Source organism: Silurus meridionalis, chromosome 11, assembly GCF_014805685.1.
Source record: "Silurus meridionalis isolate SWU-2019-XX chromosome 11, ASM1480568v1, whole genome shotgun sequence".
NCBI lineage: Eukaryota > Metazoa > Chordata > Actinopteri > Siluriformes > Siluridae > Silurus > Silurus meridionalis.
This window is the reverse complement of record NC_060894.1, coordinates 20,642,501-20,665,878: the sequence shown is the minus strand read 5'-3', so window position 1 is coordinate 20,665,878 and position 23,378 is coordinate 20,642,501. Positions and strand designations below refer to the sequence as shown.

The 23,378-nt window shown below is 35.6% G+C and overlaps 1 protein-coding gene across 1 annotated transcript; it reads right to left on the bottom strand.

The window, feature by feature from the left end:
- Positions 1 to 3,585: 3,585 nt before the first annotated feature.
- Positions 3,586 to 21,941, bottom strand: syk (spleen tyrosine kinase). Its single transcript, XM_046860750.1, is given in 16 exon segments — positions 3,586 to 5,603; positions 6,666 to 6,778; positions 7,613 to 7,753; positions 7,981 to 8,167; positions 8,458 to 8,667; positions 9,337 to 9,496; positions 9,629 to 9,698; positions 10,186 to 10,236; positions 12,251 to 12,316; positions 12,827 to 12,858; positions 13,938 to 14,010; positions 14,093 to 14,129; positions 14,131 to 14,229; positions 15,687 to 15,847; positions 18,201 to 18,646; positions 21,623 to 21,941. Coding segments are annotated over 15 exon segments (1,875 nt in total). The 5' UTR covers positions 18,603 to 18,646; positions 21,623 to 21,941; the 3' UTR covers positions 3,586 to 5,530.
- Positions 21,942 to 23,378: the final 1,437 nt, after the last annotated feature.

The following is a 23,378-nucleotide window of genomic DNA, read 5'->3' as shown; positions in this document are numbered from 1 at the left end:
TCAATGTAGGAGCTTTGATCAATATGCTTGTGTTAGCGTTTCTACGTACAAAAAAAAAAAAAGAAACAAGATCTTTCTGTGATCATGCTGACTAGGCTCTCTATAATGCAGTCCTATCATCACAGAAACCTCAAGTATTATGAATGATTTGTTTATCATCAGTAACCCACCTTTGGACGTCAGCCTTTTGAGTATTTCTTCAGGCCAGAAAGGTCAACAATCAATAAAAGGCAACTAAGTGCCTGCACGCTCTTTTTGGAATAAATGGATGGATTTGTATTGCATATCAGAGTTGATTATGATGATGTTATAAAGGCTGTACAAACACACACACACACACACACACACACACCGACGCATTCGCTGCCATGTTACATAACAATCGATCGCACCTGACCGAGGTGTGATTAAATGTTACCTATCTAACCGATCTTCGTATCACTGGTTTACTTCTTGTGACCAAATGCTACTTTTCTGCTCCAAACCAAAACCCCGGAAACACAACGCGATAGATTTGAACACTCCGAAACCGCACTGGCTTTGCATGTGTGGGGCTTTCGCTTAAATCCGATACATGGCCTGACTATTGTGATATTAAAAACATGTGCGTGTGTGCTTGTGTGAGATTCAAGATGGTAGAGGTTAGAGCATGTGTGAGGCCGGAAGCCTGTATTCTCTGTGGTTCTGTCCTGCAGTGCTCGAGCCTTGTCAGCATGCATTTTTACTGAAGTGTGTGTGTGTGTGTGTGTGTGTGTGTGTGTGTGTGTGTGTGTGTGTGTGTGTGTCTTTGAGTAAGTAAGTAAGCAATACCCTTGTATAAAAATCTTTTAGAGAAGTAAACGTGTATACAGCACATGTATATGGTCATTTGGGGAATTGGATTAATAAAATGAGTTTTTTCTCTGTACTCTCTGACTCTGTTCAGCATTTTACAAAATTTTTATATAAAATATGTTAATTAATATGTACATTTATATCATTTACTGAATAATTTTATGTTAATTAGAATTTTATCTGCTGAGTAATCTGTCTATGAATATCATTTGCGTCCTTTTTGGAACGCATTAGTGTTTCTCAGATTGTTTTAGGCCTAAGGCTTGACTTCGAGGTCGTATTTCATGTATTAGCGCAGACTCTTAATTGCGATATGGTGTTGTTCATGGGTCTGTTTTAGATTCCCTTTGGATATATACTGTATATTTCAGAAATAAGGAAGCCTCATACTAAGCCAAAGATACACGATAATCCGCACAGCTACACAATTTTGTGACTTTCAAGTACTGTGCTAAAGTTTTAGGCAGGTGTAAAATAGGAATGCTTTCAAAAATTTATTATTTAATTCTTCAATTTTTTATCAAATTGCAAATTGAGCAGACAGAAGAGAAAACTACACCAGAACAACATCTGGTGTCACCACTCTTTGGCGTTCAGTTCTTACACGTGCACACTTTGTGCACTTGCACAAAATCAGGGATTCTGTAAGATCTGAGTCAGTTGTGTAATTAACCAATTATACCAAGCAGATGCTAATGATTTCTTAGCAATTTCAAATGTAGTTTGAAACCCAGTCATTAGCTAAAACAGAAAGAGCTCTAGGAGCATCAAACGGGGTGAGGAACAGCCAAACTCTGGTGCTAAGTTGAGGTTTCATATCACAGGTTATACACCGCGGCAAGACTGAGCACAGCATCAAGACACAAGGTAGTTCTACTGCATCAGCTAAGTCTTTCCCAGGCAAAGATTTCAGAGGGTTTCAAGATGTGATCTTCAAGATATTTTGAAGAAGCACAAAGAAACAGGGAATGTTAAGGAGTCCTAATGCAGGAAATTAAAGACGTAGTATCATGGAAAGTATTGAAACCAGTGGGACCCAGGTACAAACCCTTGCTGTCAGAAGTCATCTGGGCAAAAGCATGGTGAATGTTCCTCACAAGTGTGGGTCTGCATTTCTGCAAATGGAGTTGGAGATTTGATCAAGATTAATTGTGTCCTCAATGCTAAAAAACCATCATGTAGTTCCATCAGGGAGGCATCTGATTGGCCCTGATCATAACATCATTGTGTCTGTCTGGGATTACATGGAGATAGAATAATATGAGGCAGCCTACATCCTCAGAAGATCTGTGGTTAGTTTCAGAAGATGTTTGGAACAACCTACCTGCTGATTTCTTTCAGAAAATGTTTACCTATTAAAATTGTATGCTGTTTTACAGGAAAAGGATGGTCACACCAAATATTGATCTGATATGGATTTCCCTTCTGTTTATTCACTTTCCATGTTGTTCATTGCTAAAAAATAATCTACACTTATGTTTCAGAAAGCATTCTCCCTTTACAGCATTTTTTAACACCTGCCTAAAACATTTAGTATAAAACATCTGTTGTTCTGTATAATATCCTTCTCCTAGCTCTATGTCGAAACTCTTAAGAAATCAGAATGTAAAATAATCCATAAACATGGGGTGTTTAAACAGGTGAATGCATCATATTCCAATTAAAAACATTACCTGTACACAGGATGTTGGCATGGGTGAGTAGTGCCATCTAGTGGCCTAAAGGACAATTGACTTTTAAATGCTTTAAAGAGTTGAAAAGATGAAAGTGATCTCTTGTGCTGGTAAAAGTGAGTATCAGATTATTGGTTTTATTAGTCACTTTATGCAAAAGTAAGTACATCTTCAAGTGGATGCCCATAAAAGCGCACACAGTGTTTGATTTAAGAACCGTATTATTCGTAAAACAAGTAAAGAACAGCACCAGAAGAAGGAGTTGAGAAGTAACCCTTAATGGAACTTTTGATCCACTTGGGTAAAATGAAATAAGGATACAAACCAAGATGCAGGAAATTGACCAGGTAAAAAAAACCTGATTATAAACGATGAGAAAGAAGTAGAACAAGTATTATTATTATTATTATTATTATTAGTAGTAGTAGTAGTAGTAGTAGTAGTAGTAGTAGTAGAGCAATTGAGGTTTAAGGCCTTTCCTCAAGGGCCTAGCTTGGTGGTGTTGGGATTTGAACCCATGACCTTTCAATCAGAAGTTCAACATCTTATACACTAAATGAGTGCATGTAGGGTGGAGTGGGTAAAGAAGAGATTGGCAGGAGTGATTTGTGATAGAAGGGTAAAAGAGAAAGTTTATAAGAAGGTGGTGAGACCTGCTATGTTGTATGGTTTAAACACAGTGGCATTGATAAAAAGAGGAGGCAGAGCTGGAGGTTGCTGATGCTGTGACGAGGATGGACAGGATTAGAAATCAGTTTATTAGAGGGATCAAGCATGTAGGACTTTTTGGAGAATAGGTTAGAAGTGCGATTGAGATGGTTTGGACATGTGCAGAGGAGGAACAGGGGGTATATCAGTAGAAGAATGCTAAGGATGGAGCCACCAGACAGGAGGAAAAGAGGAAGACTATAGTGGAGGTTTATTGAAGTGATGAGGAAAGACATGCAGGTTGGTTTGAAAGAGGCAGATTGGTAGACAGGTAGAGGATGGAGTGATTTGGAGATGCATGATCGTAGTAGTAGTAGTAGTAGTAATAATACTACGTGAAAAAACACACACTCAAACAGTGTTTTTTTTAATATTTGATTTATTGATTACTTCTTTAAAGAATTGCTGGTGCATAGACCAGTGAAATGCATCACATTTTCCATTCAGTCTCTGTGTGTATTTTCTCTGTCAAAGCATAGAGGACTGGTAGAGAATAAAAATCTGGAAGACAGTTTTATTTATAAAGCACATTCGAAAACTCCGAAGAGGAATGAAAAAAGAATTCCAAAGTGCTGAATAAAAGAAGTCAGCAAATAGATGTAAAGGGACGTTACAGAATAAAAAGATTAAAACAATAATCTAATAAACACACAAACGAAGAGCATAATATGTTAAATCACTAGCACTACACGATCAGGACAAAGACGACGTATGGAGGAGTTTAGATTTCAGTGGTTTTCAGTTTTAATTTTAATTTTTAAATGTATAAAATTCCTAGCAAATATATTGAAAAAAAAAAAATGTATATATTTTTTTGGACTGATTATTAAGTCATTTAAAAAATTAGCAAAATCCCATGCGTACAACATGAGCAGAATGTGAATAGTATAAACTATAACTATGTATGTGGTCTTTATCATGTACAATCCAGCTGTATTACGGAGAGGAATTAAAAGAGAAAAAATAAGAAACGTGGGAGGAACATGCACAGAAATTCTCCATAGACATTAACCTGAGCTCAGTATCAAAAATGGGCCCATATTGAGAAAGCAATACTACACACTATACCAGAATACCACCTGATTCAATATTACTTTAAACCCCTGTCATGCCATTAGAAAGGAAGCTGATGGGTATAATGACTAAAAAATAAATAAATAAATAAGCTGTCATATATTCAAGACAGCTTAAGAGCAAAATAATCGGAAGAATCTATTCTGCTCAGTAGAGATATTTGTTTTTGTGTCAACTTTGCATTTCTAACACAAAATCAACCCTAATATAAAACACTGTGTAGGGCTTCAGGGAATTGATGTTATGCCACGCTGTATTTTGGGCCGTTCTGTCATTTTTAAAGGGTCAGTTCTTGACCACAGACACTGACAGCTGACAAAAAAGTGCTGTTTTATTCTGTTTTACCAATTAAATGTAACTCGGTTGGAGACCGGTTGTATTGGGTGATGCAATACAACAGCACATGGAAATCGTCAGGTTTATATGAATGTTTTTGTTCTATGTTATGGTTTATGATTTAGATTCCAATGTAGCTTTGGAATGAGTCTCCAGTGTCAAAAACTAATGTTAAATGTAACTATAAAAAGATAAAAAAAAATCGTCTTCTAATTCTAAAAACAAGCACTTTAAAAACATGCTGTTACCTGAAAGGGTCAATTTCAGGGAGGTAATTCCATCAGCCAGATGGTGAGGATTTTTCTATAAAAGCAGTCATGCTGGGTTTTATTATTATATACACTGTATTATCTCTGAAACTTCCTTCCTTCCTTAAAAGCACAAATGCTTCCTGTTACACGCTGCTTTTCTGACTGACTCTCACCCTGGCGAAATGGCAGATCAACTGTACATCACATCTCAAAACCGTGAATCATCATCACAAGAAGGTCTTCAGGATTTGTACCGTTGCCCCTGCACACTAATTATCCTGCATATAAACACTGAAACATAGTTTAAAAGTTAAAGCCAAGGTTAATTTTCCTGATTAAATGCTACAAATGAAAGGAACTGTAGATGTTACTGTACAGTAGGCGAACATACAAAATAGCTGCATGTAGTAATGGTAATTTCAGTAATTTCATTTTCTACTCTGCTTATTGCTATGGCCTGTAGACGTGTAGAAAAATATGACCAAGACAAGCATTCATTGCACACTTTGGATTTGCAAACAAACAAACGAACGAACGAACGAACGAACAAACGCACAGCAACATTGGAATAAGTTTGAAGGTCAATAATGTAACAGTAATCAGTGTAACCAGTCGTTCACACCATGAACAAGTTTCCTTCCAGCAGGTAACTGGTCACTGAGAAATGTCATAGTAGTAGTCTCTCAGCCTGGGCTCTACCACAGCAAAGCCTGGTCTCTCCTCTGGCCTGAAGAAAGAGGACAATTACATGATTGTGGTATTGTGACAGATGTTGTGATGTGATCTTGGTATTTAAATTGGTGCTGAAGTACAGCAGAAGGTTGCCATGCAATACAGCTGGTGCACAATTTAAAAATATGCGGGGTGACATCTTTATGATTATTATACATAGTCCCAATTTGCTCTTAAAATTCCCTCCACTCTTCTGAGAAGATGTTCCACTAGATCTTAAGTGTGCTTGTGAACCTTTGTGTTCATCAGCCACAAGGTGCTAGTAAAGTCAGGTACTGATGTAGGTGAGTTGAGGAGGCCTGGGGTACAGTCAGCGTTAACATTCATCCCAAAAGTGTTCAGTAGTTAAGTTGAGATCAGAGGTCTATAGCAGGCCGCTCAAGATCTTCCTCTGCAAATCATGTAGAGCAGATCTTCATGTGCCATGCTGGAACAGGTTTGGGAAGTGAACTCAACATTTTTTTATACAGGATTCAAAGACAGGATCCAAAGACAATTGTGTGCCTCCAGCTTTGTGGTAACAGTTTGGAGAGGAACCACACATGGCAGGAAAGATCAGGTGTCCCTATACTTTTGTTCATATAGTGTATCTAAACAGCTGAAAAACTTAACATGCTTTTTTGTGTTGCCAGATAATTAGACAAATTTTAAGCTTTTTTAATATATTTCTGGAATGAAGCAAAACAATTTTCCAAACGTATACAGAACTTAAAAACCTTTGAAATGTGCCAAAACCACTACAAAATAATTACATTTTCTACCGTTTTGTTTTCTTTCCCGTCGTGATTCTTCTGTTCAACCACCAGATGTCGCCATTGTGTCCCTGTCCCCTTTTCTTGTTTCGCACCTGTATCCTATCGCTCCTGTATTGATTTAAGTTCCCCCTTTGTGACAATTCTTTGCTTGATTGTTGAAGTTGCATTTGTTATTCCATGTCTCCTGCCAATTTCTGTGTTGTTTTTCTGCTTTGCTATTTTTCAACAGTGTATATATTGTTTCTGATTTTTAACTTTGTATGTAATAATGCTAAACATAAATAATACATCAAGTCACTCACTTGAATGTCCAACACTTCTTCATGAGGTTGTATATCTCAGGTGGGCAGTTTGCCGGAGCTGCCATCCTCTCACCACTCTCAATCATCTGCATTACCTCATTTCCTTTCATTCCCTGTAGAATAAAAATAAATTACACTTCACTTACCCTTTAGAGATTATAGTCGGACACAGGAGAATTTATCAGAGGCCCAATAAAGCAACTCATCCCTCAGTTATTTGAGGTTCTTAGTGACATTCTGGTTACTTTTTAGTTAGCTAAATTAACTTCATTGGTGGTGGGGGAGAAGGGGGGTTTATTTTGATATCCTGTGGTATTATTTTAGATTTTGGTAATATTTGTAGACATTCTACATATGAAACTGTAAAACAGGTACAGTACAGGTCTCCTGAACAAGCACAGTAAATTCTCTTTGCTTTATTTTTCCATTAGTCCATTTAACGACACACAAAGCACTGTGTTTCCCCCACGACCATTATTATTGACGCACCACCCACTAAACTCTGGAGCGCTCTGCACAGGAAACACAGAAAACACAGCAGAATAAAAAAGCAGAAGTTTCCAAAGTTTGGGATCATTTCTAGCTACACAAGATGAGAGAGGTCCGATTGAGAAGGTTAGGACATGTGTAGACTAGGGACATGGGGTATATCAGTAGGAGAATGCTGAGAATGGAGCCACCAGGAAGGAGGAAAAGAGGAAGACCAAGAAGGAGGTTTATGGATTTGGTGAGGGAGGACATGCAGGTAGTCGGATTGATCGAGGCAGATGTTGAAAACAGAGGGGGTATGAAGACGGATGGAGCTGAAATTATGACCTATGATCTAGTCAAAAAAAAAACAATCTAGCTCAGCTTTACCTTTCTAAAAATTTTGAAGGAACCTAATTTTAGATGCCCTGCGATGGTGACCAGAAAGTGAGTAGTGTAAAACAGAGACTGTCACATACCTTGTATGGCTTCTGTCCATATGAAAAAGCCTCCCACATCAGCACGCCAAAGCTCCACACATCACTCTTACTGGAGAACTTGAAGTAGTGCAAGCATTCAGGGGCATACCATTTCACGGGCCATTTTCCATGACCTTTAGACTAAACAAGTGGGAATAAATAATAAGTCTTATCTTCTTAGATCAGTAAGTTAACAATTAAATTTTACATCATAATAGCAATTAAACTATCTGTAGCAGCTAATCTGCTTCATCTCATGCAGATTAATTAACACATTATGGTTGATCCAGTGCTCACCAAGCTCTTGTACCTCGTGTATTTAGCTCATGATATGTAACACTGAAGATTGCACATAATTCATGTTTTACCTCGTAAAAGTCCTGCTCACTGGTGAGGGCTTTGGACAACCCGAAGTCGCTGATTTTTGCATAGTGCTGAGTGACTAACAGCACATTGCGAGCTGCGAGGTCTCTGTGAACGAAGTTATGCTCCTCCAGGTACTTCATGCCCATCGAGACCTGATGCACGAGCTCGGTGACGTTTTTAGTGAGGAGTCTGTGTGAAAAACAGTGGCGTCATCACATGCGATTTCTTCATTTACGCATTGGAAAAACAATAAATCAATGTACGAATGGATAAAAGATTCTCAGGACTCTCAGTTTTTGCACATATTGCATGTCTATTGCATTCTTACTTCAGATTTTCCTTTCACTGTGTTAATTAAGTGACAATAAGTGAAACGTCTCAGACGAAATGTATGTTCAGTCTCCTAGATTTAAAATTGCAAGGTGTTTAGTAAAACCTAGATGACCCATATCAGACGTTCGGTCCCAGATCTCTTATACCTGTTTTTTTGCAGATACTTGTTCAGAGGGCCGAGCTCAGCCAGCTCCATGACCAACATGAGGTTCTCGGCTTCACAGATGCCGATCATGCGCACAATGTAGGGGTTGTCCAGCTGCTGCATGACTTCAGCCTCACGAAGCATTTCATCTCTTACTGCATCGTTGTTTTCTCCGTTCTTCAGGATCTTTATTGCTACCGGTTTCTGTGTTCTGGAACACAAACACACACACACACACACACACACACACACACACACACAGGCAGCATTAGATCTTGTAAACCTCCTGTAGACCATGAAACACGTTTTATTTCTTTATCTTAACATAGTAAGCAGCTACATTTAAGGGATGTAACATGGTACAGTATGTTTCTGTACATGTTTATATACAATAAACAAATATACAATATTTGTTGAAAACGTATGATTGCCGCTTTGTGGCACGAACATACAGTTCAGCATCATTTCTTCATCATGCATAACATTTTGAAAGTAAAAATGATGAAAGTAACTCCTGACTTTATCTTGCCACAACACCCGTGTCCGTATTTGTGTGCTTTTTTTTTTTTTTTTTAATTAAAGTAGAAAAAGGAGAATAAGTCCTTCACTTTCAAGTGCCTTCTCTCTCAGTCCTGTATGATTTCTTCTTAGAAGAATTCTCTTACCAATCTATGGAATATAGCCATAACATTTACAAAGTAAATTTAAAGACAAAAGTGAAAGTTTAAAGGGACACTTTTACTTTACTGGAGTCATATTTTACCTAGTTTGTATATTTTTTAACTACATGGTTTGTATACTTCGTCCATCACTGATTAATCTGTACACATGCTCAACTTGTATAAGAGCAGGGAAAAAGTCGCCACGCTAAACAACTCACTTCCGCATCTGGTACGTGCCCCTAAGCACTGTGCCGAAATTGCCTGAGCCGAGCTCTCCATCTTCCAAAAACAAGTTTTTCCGGTCCACTGTGGTTGAGCGTAGTTCATCAGGGTCAGCATATGGACTCTCGTACACCTTAGTGCTCATGGGTAATTCCTCTGTGTTTAGAGTGAAAAAAAGAGGAAAGAGAAACTCGGTTATTTCCTGTCAGCATTAATCAGACAAGCTTTAAAACATGTAAGATGAGATTTCACATTGTTGGAATATTATGATCTGATTATGGACTTAACCTGTTGCAAGCAGTGTCGATTTCGCGTAAGTATTATCGGATTCTTGAGGTCTGCGAAGGTATGTGGTGATCTGTCGGTAAACATCATAAGAACGAGATTAGAATGTTAAAGATACTGTATTACATACACACATGCTCTAATTCACAAGTTCCCAACTCTGGTCCTGGAGTGCAACATTTCCTGCACATTTTTGTACATATTCCCTGCTCTAACAAATCTCAGGAAGGGATGATGAGTCGTAGGAAGTGTGTTAGAAAATATCCAGGTTGAAGGCTACTCTAGAACCAGAGTTGAAATCCTGTGAAGTACATGGACACACACAGGCTAATTACAGTCTTTCTTGAATGCTTACATACTGCTATTGCACACTGGCACACATTTCTCAATAGCTTCGAATTTTCTTTTTGCCAAGCCGTTGAAGTCTTCTCCTTAAACGTGTTGCAAACCACTTTGCATCACCTCCGAGAACCTTCAATTTCAACTTTCATGAATTCCACAATATGGGAGAATGCAGACATAAAATGCATGTGTTTGGAAATCAGTGAAAGGACACTGACCTTACCAGGGCAAACATCTAAGATCTTTTCTTTACACTTCTTAAACGCTGTCTATGGAATGAGAAAAATGAAGTCACTGTTAATTTATATAGACAATAAAATGCAAAAAAGATACGCGTGTTTCTGCAACAGTGCAAAACATAAATAGGCTGTTTTTTTTAACGCAGGAATGCCACAGAATAATATATGACATGGTTACTGCCAGCCAGGGGTTCAGACAGAGAGCTTTCGAATGGGACAGTACACATGACTGAAGAAGGTGGAATCAGTCCCAATGGAAAACTCAAGGTACATTAGTTAGCAATGATTTGAGAATGAGAGAGGCAGAAGATTAATTTTCCCCAGTGAAAGTTCAACAAACAAAATGAGAGGACACATTCTGCACAGTTGGCACACATATATATCTAATATGATGAATGTCTGAGTCTTTACTTCATTCTTTCTTCCATTTACTGAATTTAATTAAGCAATCCATTGCAATTCGGATACCAATTTAAACATGTAAAATCCACTTGGAACCAAGCTTTGCCAAAATGTGTGTAGAATTTCAAGAAATGTGTTTCACAGCAAAGCACTCATTCCTCGAGTGATTTGTAAGCAAGTGAGAAAAACTGTAATGGCACGTTGCGTCCATGAAATGACACACAAGCAAATCACACCACACACTGTTTCTCAAGTCTCCCTCATGGCCCTTTGTGTAAAACATCTTATTCACTAAAATACATATATGGACATATTTATATTCTTCTAATGGATGACCATGAAAGAGAAGAGAATTCAAGTAGGATTAACTCATGGCACAAAAGGTGAAGAGATACACTTTTGCAGATATACACTTTTAGAAAAAAATGGTTCTGTGAATAGTTAAGACCCCTTATTGACAGGAAATCATTGGTCCATGCAGAACCGTTAAGTTTTTCCAAACCGAAACAATATTGTAGGGTCTTGATGTCACATTATTTTCTAAGAGTGTAGGAAGTGTTCGATCAGTAAAAGGTTGTTGGTATTTTTCCCAGTGAGCACTAGGTGGCGCTGGATAAAATCTTGGTACACAAAAACTGTCAAAAGGTTTGGACACACATGATTAAACCTAAATTCACACTAGCAAGCAAAAAAACATCACAGCTGATCATCTATATTTAATATATGAAAATTTCTGAGGTTTTGAGCAAGTTTTTTTTGGTATAAAAGTATTTTTGATTCCATGCAAAGTATGTATGATGCAATCACACGACAGAACCTAATGAAGGTCTCGAATGTTCTCTCAGACTAATTTGCTCTGACATTTTTTTACCTCGCACTCGTTACTTCCCATTTACAGTTTGACACAAAAAAATTGGAAGACAAACATGAGTGTGCATTGCTAATTCAGGTAGCTTGTGTGTAATTTCCACGTTAACTAATGTAACTCATTATATAAATTTATATATTATATACACTGAAAAACATGTGTGTGTGCACAAGCAACAGTAGATACAATGAACTACATGCAACACACAAGTGACCTGCTGCCTGCTGCAATAATTCTTCCTAGTTAGATACGTTCTAAAAATAAGAAAACGTCATGCATGCCAGTAATGCATACTTTCACACATTGTTGGTCACTGTATAATTCTCTGCTTTTTTATTTTAATAGCTTTACACTGTTACTCAACATGTAAAAGAGTAACAGCAGTGTAAACTCTACTAATTTTGGGTGTGTCCAAAACATTTGACTCGTGCTGTGTGCACATTAGGTATCAGTATGTAAAAATAGATATATAATATATATATATATATATATATATATATATATATATATATATATATATATATATATATATATATATATATATATGTGTGTGTGTGTGTGTGTGTGTGTGTTAAACACAAAGCCTTTTAGCTTCAAATGTCACATGGCACACAGCTAGACGTTAAAAGGGACGGTGATTGATGAATGGAAGGATGCCGTGGAGATGAGAGTGGAGAAGTGGAGGAAGAGTTGAGAGCATGAATAGTGGTGGATGACAGCTGGGCAGACATCGGACCACCGGGATAGAGAGGAGGGGATGGTATGTTTGTGCACCTTTTTGAGACCAGGTTTGGGGAAGGAAGCGGATCGGATTCTGGAGAGAATTCCACCTGTGCCAAGCTGTTAGAAAACCACAATTTAAAAAAAAGGAAAGTTATCTCCTAAACGTATTTAATATAACCCATGAAGTGTTTCATGCACAAGCATAAGGAATATAATCATGGCTTAATAAAAGAAAAAAAACGTCAAATAAGGTATTCTGAAGGAACTGAGGTGCTCTGTAAGCGTAAAGATAAATGACTAGTACGTAATTAGTCACAGTTCTCAAGATTCAGTTTCTAGCATGAAGGGTTTTGTCAATACTGTGATATACTACAAAGTTTACAGCGGATGATATTTGCATAAAATGATTATTTTATATATGCTCTCGTTTTGTTTTAATATTTAATTAACTGGCAACAAAATGCTAATAGCTTCCGATAAATGTCCAGTTTTATGAGTAAATACATTCTGTAGGTCAATCATGAAGGGTAAGCATGACTTTATTGCAAATGTAAAGAGTAAATATTTTGAACATTTCTTGCTTCTTTTAAACTGCTTAGTGGATAATAATATTAAAGCAACACTCACCTCTGGATGATTTCCAGGAATAGCTGGTGGGCCTGAGCACAAATAACAGGAACATTCATAAATAACACAAATCGTAAATTGTTAAAAAAAGTTAAAGTTTCTGGTTTAACTTAAACACCTTATTCAATTCATCCTTCCATCTTATCAATTAATCCATCCAATCAATAATTTATTTATTCATACATCCAGCCAACCAATCAAACATCCATCCATCCATATATTCATCCCTCCAACAAATCAACTGTCTATTTATCAACATCCATCCATTCATATATCCAGCCAACAAACCAAACCTCTATACATCATCCATCCATCCATCCATCCATGCATCCATCCATCCATCCATCCATCCATCCATCCATGCATCCATCCATCCATCCATCCATCCATCAATACAACCAATCAATCCTCTATACAGTACAGTACATCAACCATTCATCCATCTATCCAACCATCTGACAAATCAACTATATATAAATATATATCTATATATCAACATCCATCCATTCATATATCCAGCTAACCAACTAAACATCTATACATCATCCATCCATCTATCAAACCAATCAACTGTTTATACATCATCCATCCATCCATCCATCCATCCATCCATCCATCCATCCATCCATTTAACCAATCATTTACCTATACATCAACCATTCATTTATTCATTCATTTATCCAGCCAAACCAACCAACAATCTATACATTATCCATTCATCCATCCATCCAGCCATCCATCCATCCATCCATCCATCCATCCATCCATCCATCCATCCATCCATCCATTCATCCAACCAACCAACCAACCAACCAACCATTCATCTACACATCAACCATCCAACCCTTCATATATGCAATTTAAATTAATATATCCAACCAATTATTCAATCATATATATACTATATGTTTATACTAACCATATATTATCCTCTTTCCCACCCTCCCTCCACTCCACCAAATATCTCAATTTATTCCTCTCTGCATCAATTTATCCATCCAAACATTCATCCTTTCAACCATCTTTCCATAATTCTATTCATCCCATTATCCATCCATTATAACAATAAAAATATTTATTCCTTCATCCTCCCTTTAGAAATCATGGCTACCTTCGGGTCGTGCGCAGGGTTCAGTCAGCACTCGGAGCAGGCCATCAGGTTTATAGGAATAATGCTCTACCAGCTACAAGAAATATATACAAAATTATTCAATATATTAACTTTAGAATGTAAGTTCGTGTTAGCTTCCTGTATACATTCAATACCTGCCAAAGTGTGTCAAACTTTTTGCCATCTGGGATGGAGTTTTCCAGCTTTGTCCCTGTCAATGCGATAGTGCATGACTTGGCCATGGTGGAGGAGACAAAGTGCAAAGGAGCCGTTGTTATCTCGCTGCCGGATTCTGTTAAGTTTAGAGAAACCAAGGAAAAAGGACACATTATCATGATGTATGCTTTCGATCTAACGTTATTTCAGCTATAATACTGGTTGCCACTAGTAACATTAATTTGCACATTTCTCAGCTTTAATCCACCAAGAGCCCGATAAAGGCAAATCTTTTTATAATGCAGATTGGCTCTGAAACCATGGCTCTCAACACAAGTGAGAACCTGTGGAGTGTCCACCACCAACTAAACAAATATTTTTTAGAAGAATGATATTTATCTTTATGGCAGAATTCCAGCGTGTGTGAAAGTGCACTGAATATGTTCTTTTGGCTTGTGTTAAAATAAAAATTATACATAGCTAACTTTTATAACTTTTAATAATTGAAATTTCTTTAAAATATTAAAATTAATCTTATACCTCAGATGCACTGTGTTCCAAAAAAATCTAGGCATGCCAAAAAAGTTACAATTTAGTATTTTTTCGAATACGTTCCTTTAAATACAATTAAACAAAAGGTTTATTTTGTGTATTATTTACTGGCACCTCTTTACCAAGGGTGCCATTAAAACTGCTATTACAATTCTTTGCAATGCATTTTGTGGCCCCATTTTAAATAGACACACACACACACACACACACACACACACACAGACACACACACACACACACACACACACGCATGCAAATGTCTTATGACTCCACCTCCCACTAGTTTTTTGGGTCATTTCAGGAAGTCCTGCCAAAAGTGTGAGAGCGGAAACCACAGTGTGTGCCTGTTTCTGTCTCTTTCTCTCGATCTTTGTGTGTGTGTGTGTCTCTCTTTTAGCATGTTGTGCGTGTGTGTTGTGTGTGTTGTGTAAGCACACACCCGTAATAAAACCTACAGAGAATCCACTCAGAAACAAAACCAGTTTGGTCTGGAGTAAATTATGCTCAGTTTGGACTTCCATCGCAGGAGAACTTAAATAGTTCATTTATTGTGTATAAAGTTTGCCGAAATGTTGGTGATTGAATTTTTTATATATATTTTTTTAACCAGTGTATGAATAATTCATTATTCATATAATGCAATTTGCATAATTCTGGGGTTTATTCTAAAGGGAAAATGATGAATTATGTAAAGTATATATAGATTCTAAAATTATAGGTTTATGGTGAGCACAGAAATTGTGCTAAAAAGCTAAAATATTTATGGAATTTATACTACAAAATGTACAAACCTAGTAGATAATAATAATAAAAAGGAGATTCTGGACATCTGGAGTCCTCCAGTTCTAAATACTGATTGCCATTGATATATAAAAATGTTGTATGTTTTATATATATATAAATAATTAGCAATATGAATTTACTTCACATGAAGTATTTCTGAATTATTCTTTAAAAATATATATATTTTACACATCTCATCTTACAGTATCTTTTCCCCTCTCACCCATTGTATGAGAAAACCATGTTTTCCAAACTTACAGAAATTTGCCGTTGGTTCGAGGGCTGTTGAGTAAACGGGGCTCAGAGTCTTCTCGTGTGATGGTCCCATGAAACCAGGGCATCTTCTCATGTGCTGTGGTGGCAATCAGCTTCTCCAGCTGAGGTCTTTGACTGATGATAGCCTGCTCCAATGAGGCACCCTGATTTAAAAATAATAATAAATACCGTGAATTACTTAAAAGAATAGAAAGAGAGAAAAGATTCTATAATAATTAGAGCTATTCTTATTATTGAAAAAATTATTGAATATTAAAAAAATATTTGACTTCTTGAAAACAATATAAAAATAATTAAGATTTAATTAAGAACTGAAAATATTAGCCTTTTTTTTTTCTTATCAGAAACTAGACAAAAATAACACTTCCAGTTTGTAATTTCCAGTTAGCCTTCACAAAAAAAAAAAAAAGGAAGTTTACGAAAAACCCTAAACATACGTCCAGTATTTTTTCTTAGAAACCCAAGACAAATCTTCTTTATGGATTACATACATATATATGCTTTAATTCTATTTATGTTCATGGCTAAGGCTCAAGTGTAAGAGGAGGTCACATCAAAAACTCAATTTAATCAATAGACATTTTTATTCAGATTTTTTTTGCTGTTTTTTTAATACTGCATACAATTTTCTGGTATTTTCTGGTTGTTTTCTACTAAAGAGTATCCAATACTGAAAGACGTTCACCACTGTTATGTAATATCTTCGCTGTCAGTGTGGAGATGAACAGGAAGTCGGTAAATAAAAACCTTTATAGAGTGTAACGCTTGAAAAATTATTTGTAAAAAAAAATGCAGAAGCAGAAAAATCCGAGAAGGAAATGAAATGAGAGAAAAAGAGAGACATTTGCAATTGATTACACCACTGTGATCATCTTTGACCATTCAAAATGGGCAAGTTTTTAGTTTATTTGTTTTTTTACTGCACATGAATGAAGATACTGTGCATGAGTGAGTGCATAATTAAGTATTTTTAGACCCTGATCTTCCCTTGTAGCATAGAAGAGCGATATGAAGGCAATTCAAGCATACACAATACTCCAGTGAACACATTTGAATAAATAGTTAAAATATGTGGTGCGATGTGCCAGTAAAAATATGATAATCACTATACTGTAGGCCACTGAATATGTGTCTGGTTATTGGTGTGTATTTAAGTCGTTATTTAAACATTTATTTCGCACCAGATTTACCCACTGAAAGCTTTAGGGCTAGTGATTGGTTGAAAGTTTCTGAACTTGCATCATTTGCATAATTTCTTGAGACATATTGTTCTATTGATGTTACATATTGTTAATGAGGTTGTAAATTTACATTTATTAAATACATTACTTTTATTTCAATAGCGGATTGAGAAACGTTCACATGACATTGAATGTCATTGATTGTGGTGTTCAAGGATCATTCAATATTAATTGAATGAGTTTTTTTTTTTTTTTTCATACCCCAAACTTCTCTGCCATCTTTAGTGAAGCTGAACTTTACTCCAAAATAACTTTACTGTAAATGTACATGAATCATACAGAAAGAAGGAGTTAGCAGGTACTAAAAAGTGCAAAAATATCTTTATATCTTTGTTGTTGTTTTTTTTTACAGTATATTACCGCATATTTCCAGTAATGAAAAGTATAGTTGGTATAATAGTGTTAAAAAAAATTCACTGATATTAATTATAATAGTTTGTAGGCAAAAAGAGGCAAATGTAGAAGACCTACAGGAAATATTAAGTAATATACTGTAAAATAAAAAATTAAAAAGATACCACAGGGTGGTTTGAAAACAGATGATCCACTGTGGCGACCCCTAACAGGAGCAGCCGAAAGAAGCACTATTTTATTTCAATAGTGAAAAGAAAAAACATATTTCAGGCCATTTGACAAACAAAACAGAAGTATAAGGAACTCCAATCCATGGCAGCTTGGCAGTGCTGGGATTCGAACATACAACCTTCAGAGATGCAATTTAAAGCTCAACTAGCTTGTACTCACTTTTTTTTTTTTTTTTTTTAAGAATATTGTTTTTGGTATTTTTTACTGTAAATCAGTTCATTCCTCTAATTTTTAAGCAGTACAGCAGTTTTTTAGTGTGAAATAAATACTGTACAATTCTACAGGGTGCAGTGGTTAAAATGTTAAACATGTTTTTGTCAAATTTCAACACTACCAACTGCTGGTCGTTTGAGCAAGGCTCTTAACCATCTCGAGCTCAGTTGTATAAGTGAGAAAAATCAGACGGATAAGGGCGTCTGCCAAATGCTATTAATGTAAATGTAAAATGTTAAGCGCACCGGCACAGCGTTACAGTCCTTTTGACTAATAATTAGCCATCTTTTATATTTGTAAAAACATTCATTATTGCTAAAAGCATCTGACATCTATGATATATGAGCTACAAACTTTGTAATATTTTTCTTAAAATTACAGTGCACATGTTTAATTTCAGTCATTTATTAAAATACAATAGAATATTTCTAAATTCAGAGAAGTGGTTAGCACTGACCTTCAGCTTCCATGTGTGCTGTACATATTGCCTGATCAGCTGCTCCTTTAGATCCTCGAAAGCCCCCACCTTGGGTTCAACGCCCCGGGGTCGATTGCAAGGCTTTTTCAGCAAACACACCAGGCCATCAGACTCTTGCGCATGGTAGTCCACCACATCAACTGGACTGCGGTAGGACTTTCCTCCTGCTATAGCATATGTATCATTCATCTCCCTCTCGATGGTGTAGTGGTAGCACTGATGGTTGTAGGCCACAGACAGAGCAAAGCCACCCAAATAGTTGCGGCTTTGGCGAAGCAGGTAGAGGCCATTGCCCATGCCTGATTGTCTCAGATAGTCCTCAGCTTCCTCTCGAGTGATGTTGCCATAGAAAAAGGGCAAAAGTTGCACTTGGTCTGCCATGACTGCTCCTCTGACTGCCCAAAGAAGTCCTACTCACTCTTTACCTGTACAAGAATGGGTTTGATTTTATTCATTGGTGGTGATTCATGATTGACTATAGTGAAATATTTATATATTTATAAAAATTACTTTTAAATATGAGTATTGTCAGCTTTTATTAAAAACTAATCAATTCCTTCTGACCAAACAGATATGAGAATTCAACAGGGGTATAAACTGAATTATGGATCAATTGAACTGGTAAAGAGAAATGCTATATGTCATCATGTCATCATACTGGTTTTAAGCAGGATAAAAGCTCTTTTCCAGAGAGGCACTGGATTTTGTGTTACTATTGTTCTACTGTTTTTACTTTGTTTTTTGTTTTTTTACTAATTTGCATATGCGCTTATATTCTGTCATATTTGTGTCAATTTAAATATTATTATCAGCGGGCAAACTCAACAGCGCAAGGATATAATATCAGCTGCAGGGTATATTTAATATATCCTTTAAGATGTCAATAGATATCTGAGATAGATAGATAGATAGATAGATAGATAGATAGATAGATAGATAGATAGATAGATAGATAGATAGATAGATAGATAGATAGATAGATCGATCGATGGATGGATGGATGGATGGATGGATGGATGGATGGATGGATGGATAGATAGATAGATAGATAGATAGATAGATAGATAGATAGATAGATAGATAGATAGATAGATAGATAGATAGATAGATAGATAGATAGATAGATTTTTATCACAGTATTATTAAAGACTTGAATGTGATTGGTCAGATTAATATTCTGTAACTGCGGCTCTGATCAATCTGCCAAATATTAATAAAATCACAGGTTTGCATTAATGCACTCTGTCTAATTTGATTATTTGATTATGTTTCTAAATTATTGTCTGATTATTGTTACAACTCAATCACACCTAATCGGCGACACTTGTACAGCAAACACACACACATACATATATATAAATATAGTGTTTGCTGTACAAGTGTCGGGGATTAAGTGTATGAGAGAGAGAGAGAGAGAGAGAGAGAGAGAGAGAGAGAGAGAGAGAGAGAGAGAGAGAGAGAGAGAGAGAGAGAGAGAGAGAGAGAGAGAGAGAGGGAGAGAGAGAGAGCTGGTAAGGAAACAACTGTGTATAGCTGTTATAATACATGATAACATGAACTTGTTTCCTGGACATTTAAAATTAAACTGAGAACGAGGTGTCATTTTTCGATGAAATGACAATTGAATATTTCTCGGCTCAACTTCATGTCAAGTTGCATCACACCACCCGAGTCTCATTTATCTCTGTGAATAAAGCGAGGGTAATATAAGCCATTTTGAAGCCATAGTAGAGGCAAATGAATGCAACCGAAAATAAATAAAAAGCAGCAGTTTTACATCCTGTTGTCCTTTTAGTCACAGTCCAAATGAACAGTCTGCATCTGACACTCAGAAAATCTCAACGCACTGTTTTAGACTTGAAAGAGAAAAAAAAACGAGCACAGGTAGCAAGTGCAGTTCCTCTGACATGCAGCCAAAACCACAAAAACTTCCATAAAATGCAGACCAGCTTCAATAGGCCTGAAAGGGCATTGCTCAGCTAGTGTCATTTTACACCAGAAAAGAAGAAGCACACAAAAAGCCGAGAGTCTTAAAAAAGTGCTTTCACGACCACTGATGTGGACCACAGTTTCACTGCATGTACTGCTAATCGATGCGATCTGACTGAAAAAATACCCATTTTATCACTAGAGAAAAATTAATGACTGCACCTGCTGCCTTTATCTCACTTTATCTCCACCATGGTATAAAAACAGTGGGGTACCTGACATCCTGTTTGCTGAAATTGCTTTCTTGTTAAATGTTAGTATTTATCAAATAAATATGTCCAATCGCTCATATGAAAAGCAAAAATAAAACAAAATATATATATAATAAATACGTTCTAATAACCCACACACACATCTCTCTTACATACTTCAGTTTGTTTATAATATATGGTCAGATTTAATCCGCAGAAGAATGGATTTAAGTGAAGGGAACCGAATGCAAAATTTGCTTGCTAAGGAAAACCGTAAGGGCTAACTAATGTCAATCTTATGAAAAGATCGGAAGTAAATGCATGGAATTAAGAGAAAATAATATAATATATTAAAATTAGAGATGTAATGAATAAAGTGTGTGTAATATGTCTTTCTAGACTTAGATCTTAAACATAATTAACTTGCCAATTCGCAAAAACAGAGATAAGTAAGAGACTACGATACAACACATTCGTGATCAGCTTAATGGCCATTACACAAAATATCTTAATATAATCGTATGATTCATGAATTCATGAATCGTACCTTATATTGTATATATAATCTGGATATTTCTTAGTAAATCCTTTAGTCAAGGTAGAACACAACCTTTTAAGTAACTAAGTAGTAATTAATCAGATATTTTAACCCACAAAACGCACACAAACACACACCCACACACACACACACACACACACACACACACACACACACACACACACACACACACACACACACCAGCTACAAGATGTTTAGAATAAAGTTTGTGCAGGTCACAAAAACACAAATGTTTAAAATAGATTATAATTTAATATAACAGATCCCGAGAACGCAATTATTACAATCGTTTCTTTCATTTGAAATAATTAAATATATATTATTCAAAATTTCTTTCAAGATTATACCTTGACCACTCTAATTTGTATCTTTTAACTAGTAAATTATTAAAAAACAAAATGAAAATTAGTAAAAGTAGCCTGGGAGAGAACGGATCAAAAGGATTACAACAAATATTTATAAGAGCTATAAAACATTCACAATTTTATTTAAGATTTCCACAATTGCTTAGACCTGCTCTGTACGTTTCTGCTTAGGGAAAGCATGGCAACAATTTACAATAATAATTTAAGAATAAATAATATTTTTTAACAATTTGCTATAATAAACACAATCATACATTAGAAATCTAAAATAAGGATATACTCAATGTAGATCTTTACCTTACTTACTGTGTCCTTAACACTCTTCTACTTGAAGCTGCCTGACTTTGTTGCGGCAACCATGTTGAAGCGCTGTATAGCTCGAACAGGATGTGGCATGTATGGTCAAAAACTCAATGGATAGTTCAAACGCTGCAGCAAAACTTAGACCAATGGCTGAAAAAAAATTAAAAAAGAATCTTTAAACCCACCAAGTCAAATGACTATTACTGTACATAGAGTCTAACGCTGGAACTCTAATTTCTAAAACCATGTACATGAAATTGTCTGAGACCTAAAAAAAAAACTGCTGTACTTAAGTGGAACTTCTAGAGCTTCCTCATTTAAACTTACTTGTAGCTACTTCCTATGGGTTCTTTTTCTAGGTCTGACTTCCCCTTTTATCTAAAGTGAAGACATTTAAGAGCACTGTCATGGACAAGGCTGAAGTGTAAACATTCTACACATCTTACCCTGACAGTCATGCAAGATTTTCTGGGATTTTATAGTGTTTTAATTACTACAAGCATATATGTTTAAACTTTTCCCCATTTCCCCCCAGTGCTAGCTAGTGTAGAAATTACTAGTTTACTTATGTGTTGAACATGTGTTCTTCCTCTTTTAGGGGCTGATGACTGTCAAACATTAGAATAATCCCCACAAAGTCTTAATGTCCTTCAAAAATAAGATGCTTAATATAGGCTATTATAATTGAATTTTTTAAATATAAAAAAATAATAATAATAAAAATATATATAAATAAATAAATATATATATATATATATATATATATATATATATATATATATATATACATACACACACGCACACATATACATACACACACACACACATATATAAAAATTTAATGTAAAAAAATATATATAAATAAATAAATATATATATATATATATATATATATATATATATATATATATATATATATATATATATATATATATATATATATATATATATATGTAGCCGAGGCAGTATTTATATATGTAAATAAAGGGTGCAAAAACTTTTCACACTTATCTCTATTAATAAATAGTAGACCTAAATCAATAAAAGACGCTCGGTCCGATTCAAATTATTGCATTTTGGGCAAAAGAGGATAGATTTAAAAAACAAACTGCCCCATGCCGTGCGTATATGCGATATATGTTATATTATCGATTAAACCATAAAACCACAAAAGTTAATCATTGGTTGCAAATTATTATTATAAAATTATGACAATAGTTCACTGTTTTACATATAGTAAATTTATCAAAAATGTTTTAAAATCCATAGAATGCATCTTCAATTATAAGATTATTAAAATCATTACAATAATAGCTGCATGTGTGCTGAAGCTTATTGGAGCACTGGGTACAGATGCTGCAACAGATTTCAAATAAAACTGCACAGTGCATGAAATCATTTGATATATTCTGTAATTAAAAATAAAGTCATAAATGACCAGTTAGTATGAAATATTATTTTACTAATTTTAATTTGTGTATTGGAAATTACAGTATATAGTGTGACATGGTTGTGTGGTCATGGCCCAGTGGTAGACTGTGAACATCTGTTTGTTGGGATGTGACTCATTGAGCTGAAGCCATTCATGCGGTCTGATAATGGTGGCCTAGTTATGGCAGGATGCCTCCCTGCACCACACCTGCCCAATGTTTACTTCTCCTCTTACTAAATGCTGTGTTTTTTTTCCGCGTCTTATATTTCATCCAACACAACATTCTGATTTTAATGCTAAATGATCATACATGTGAAA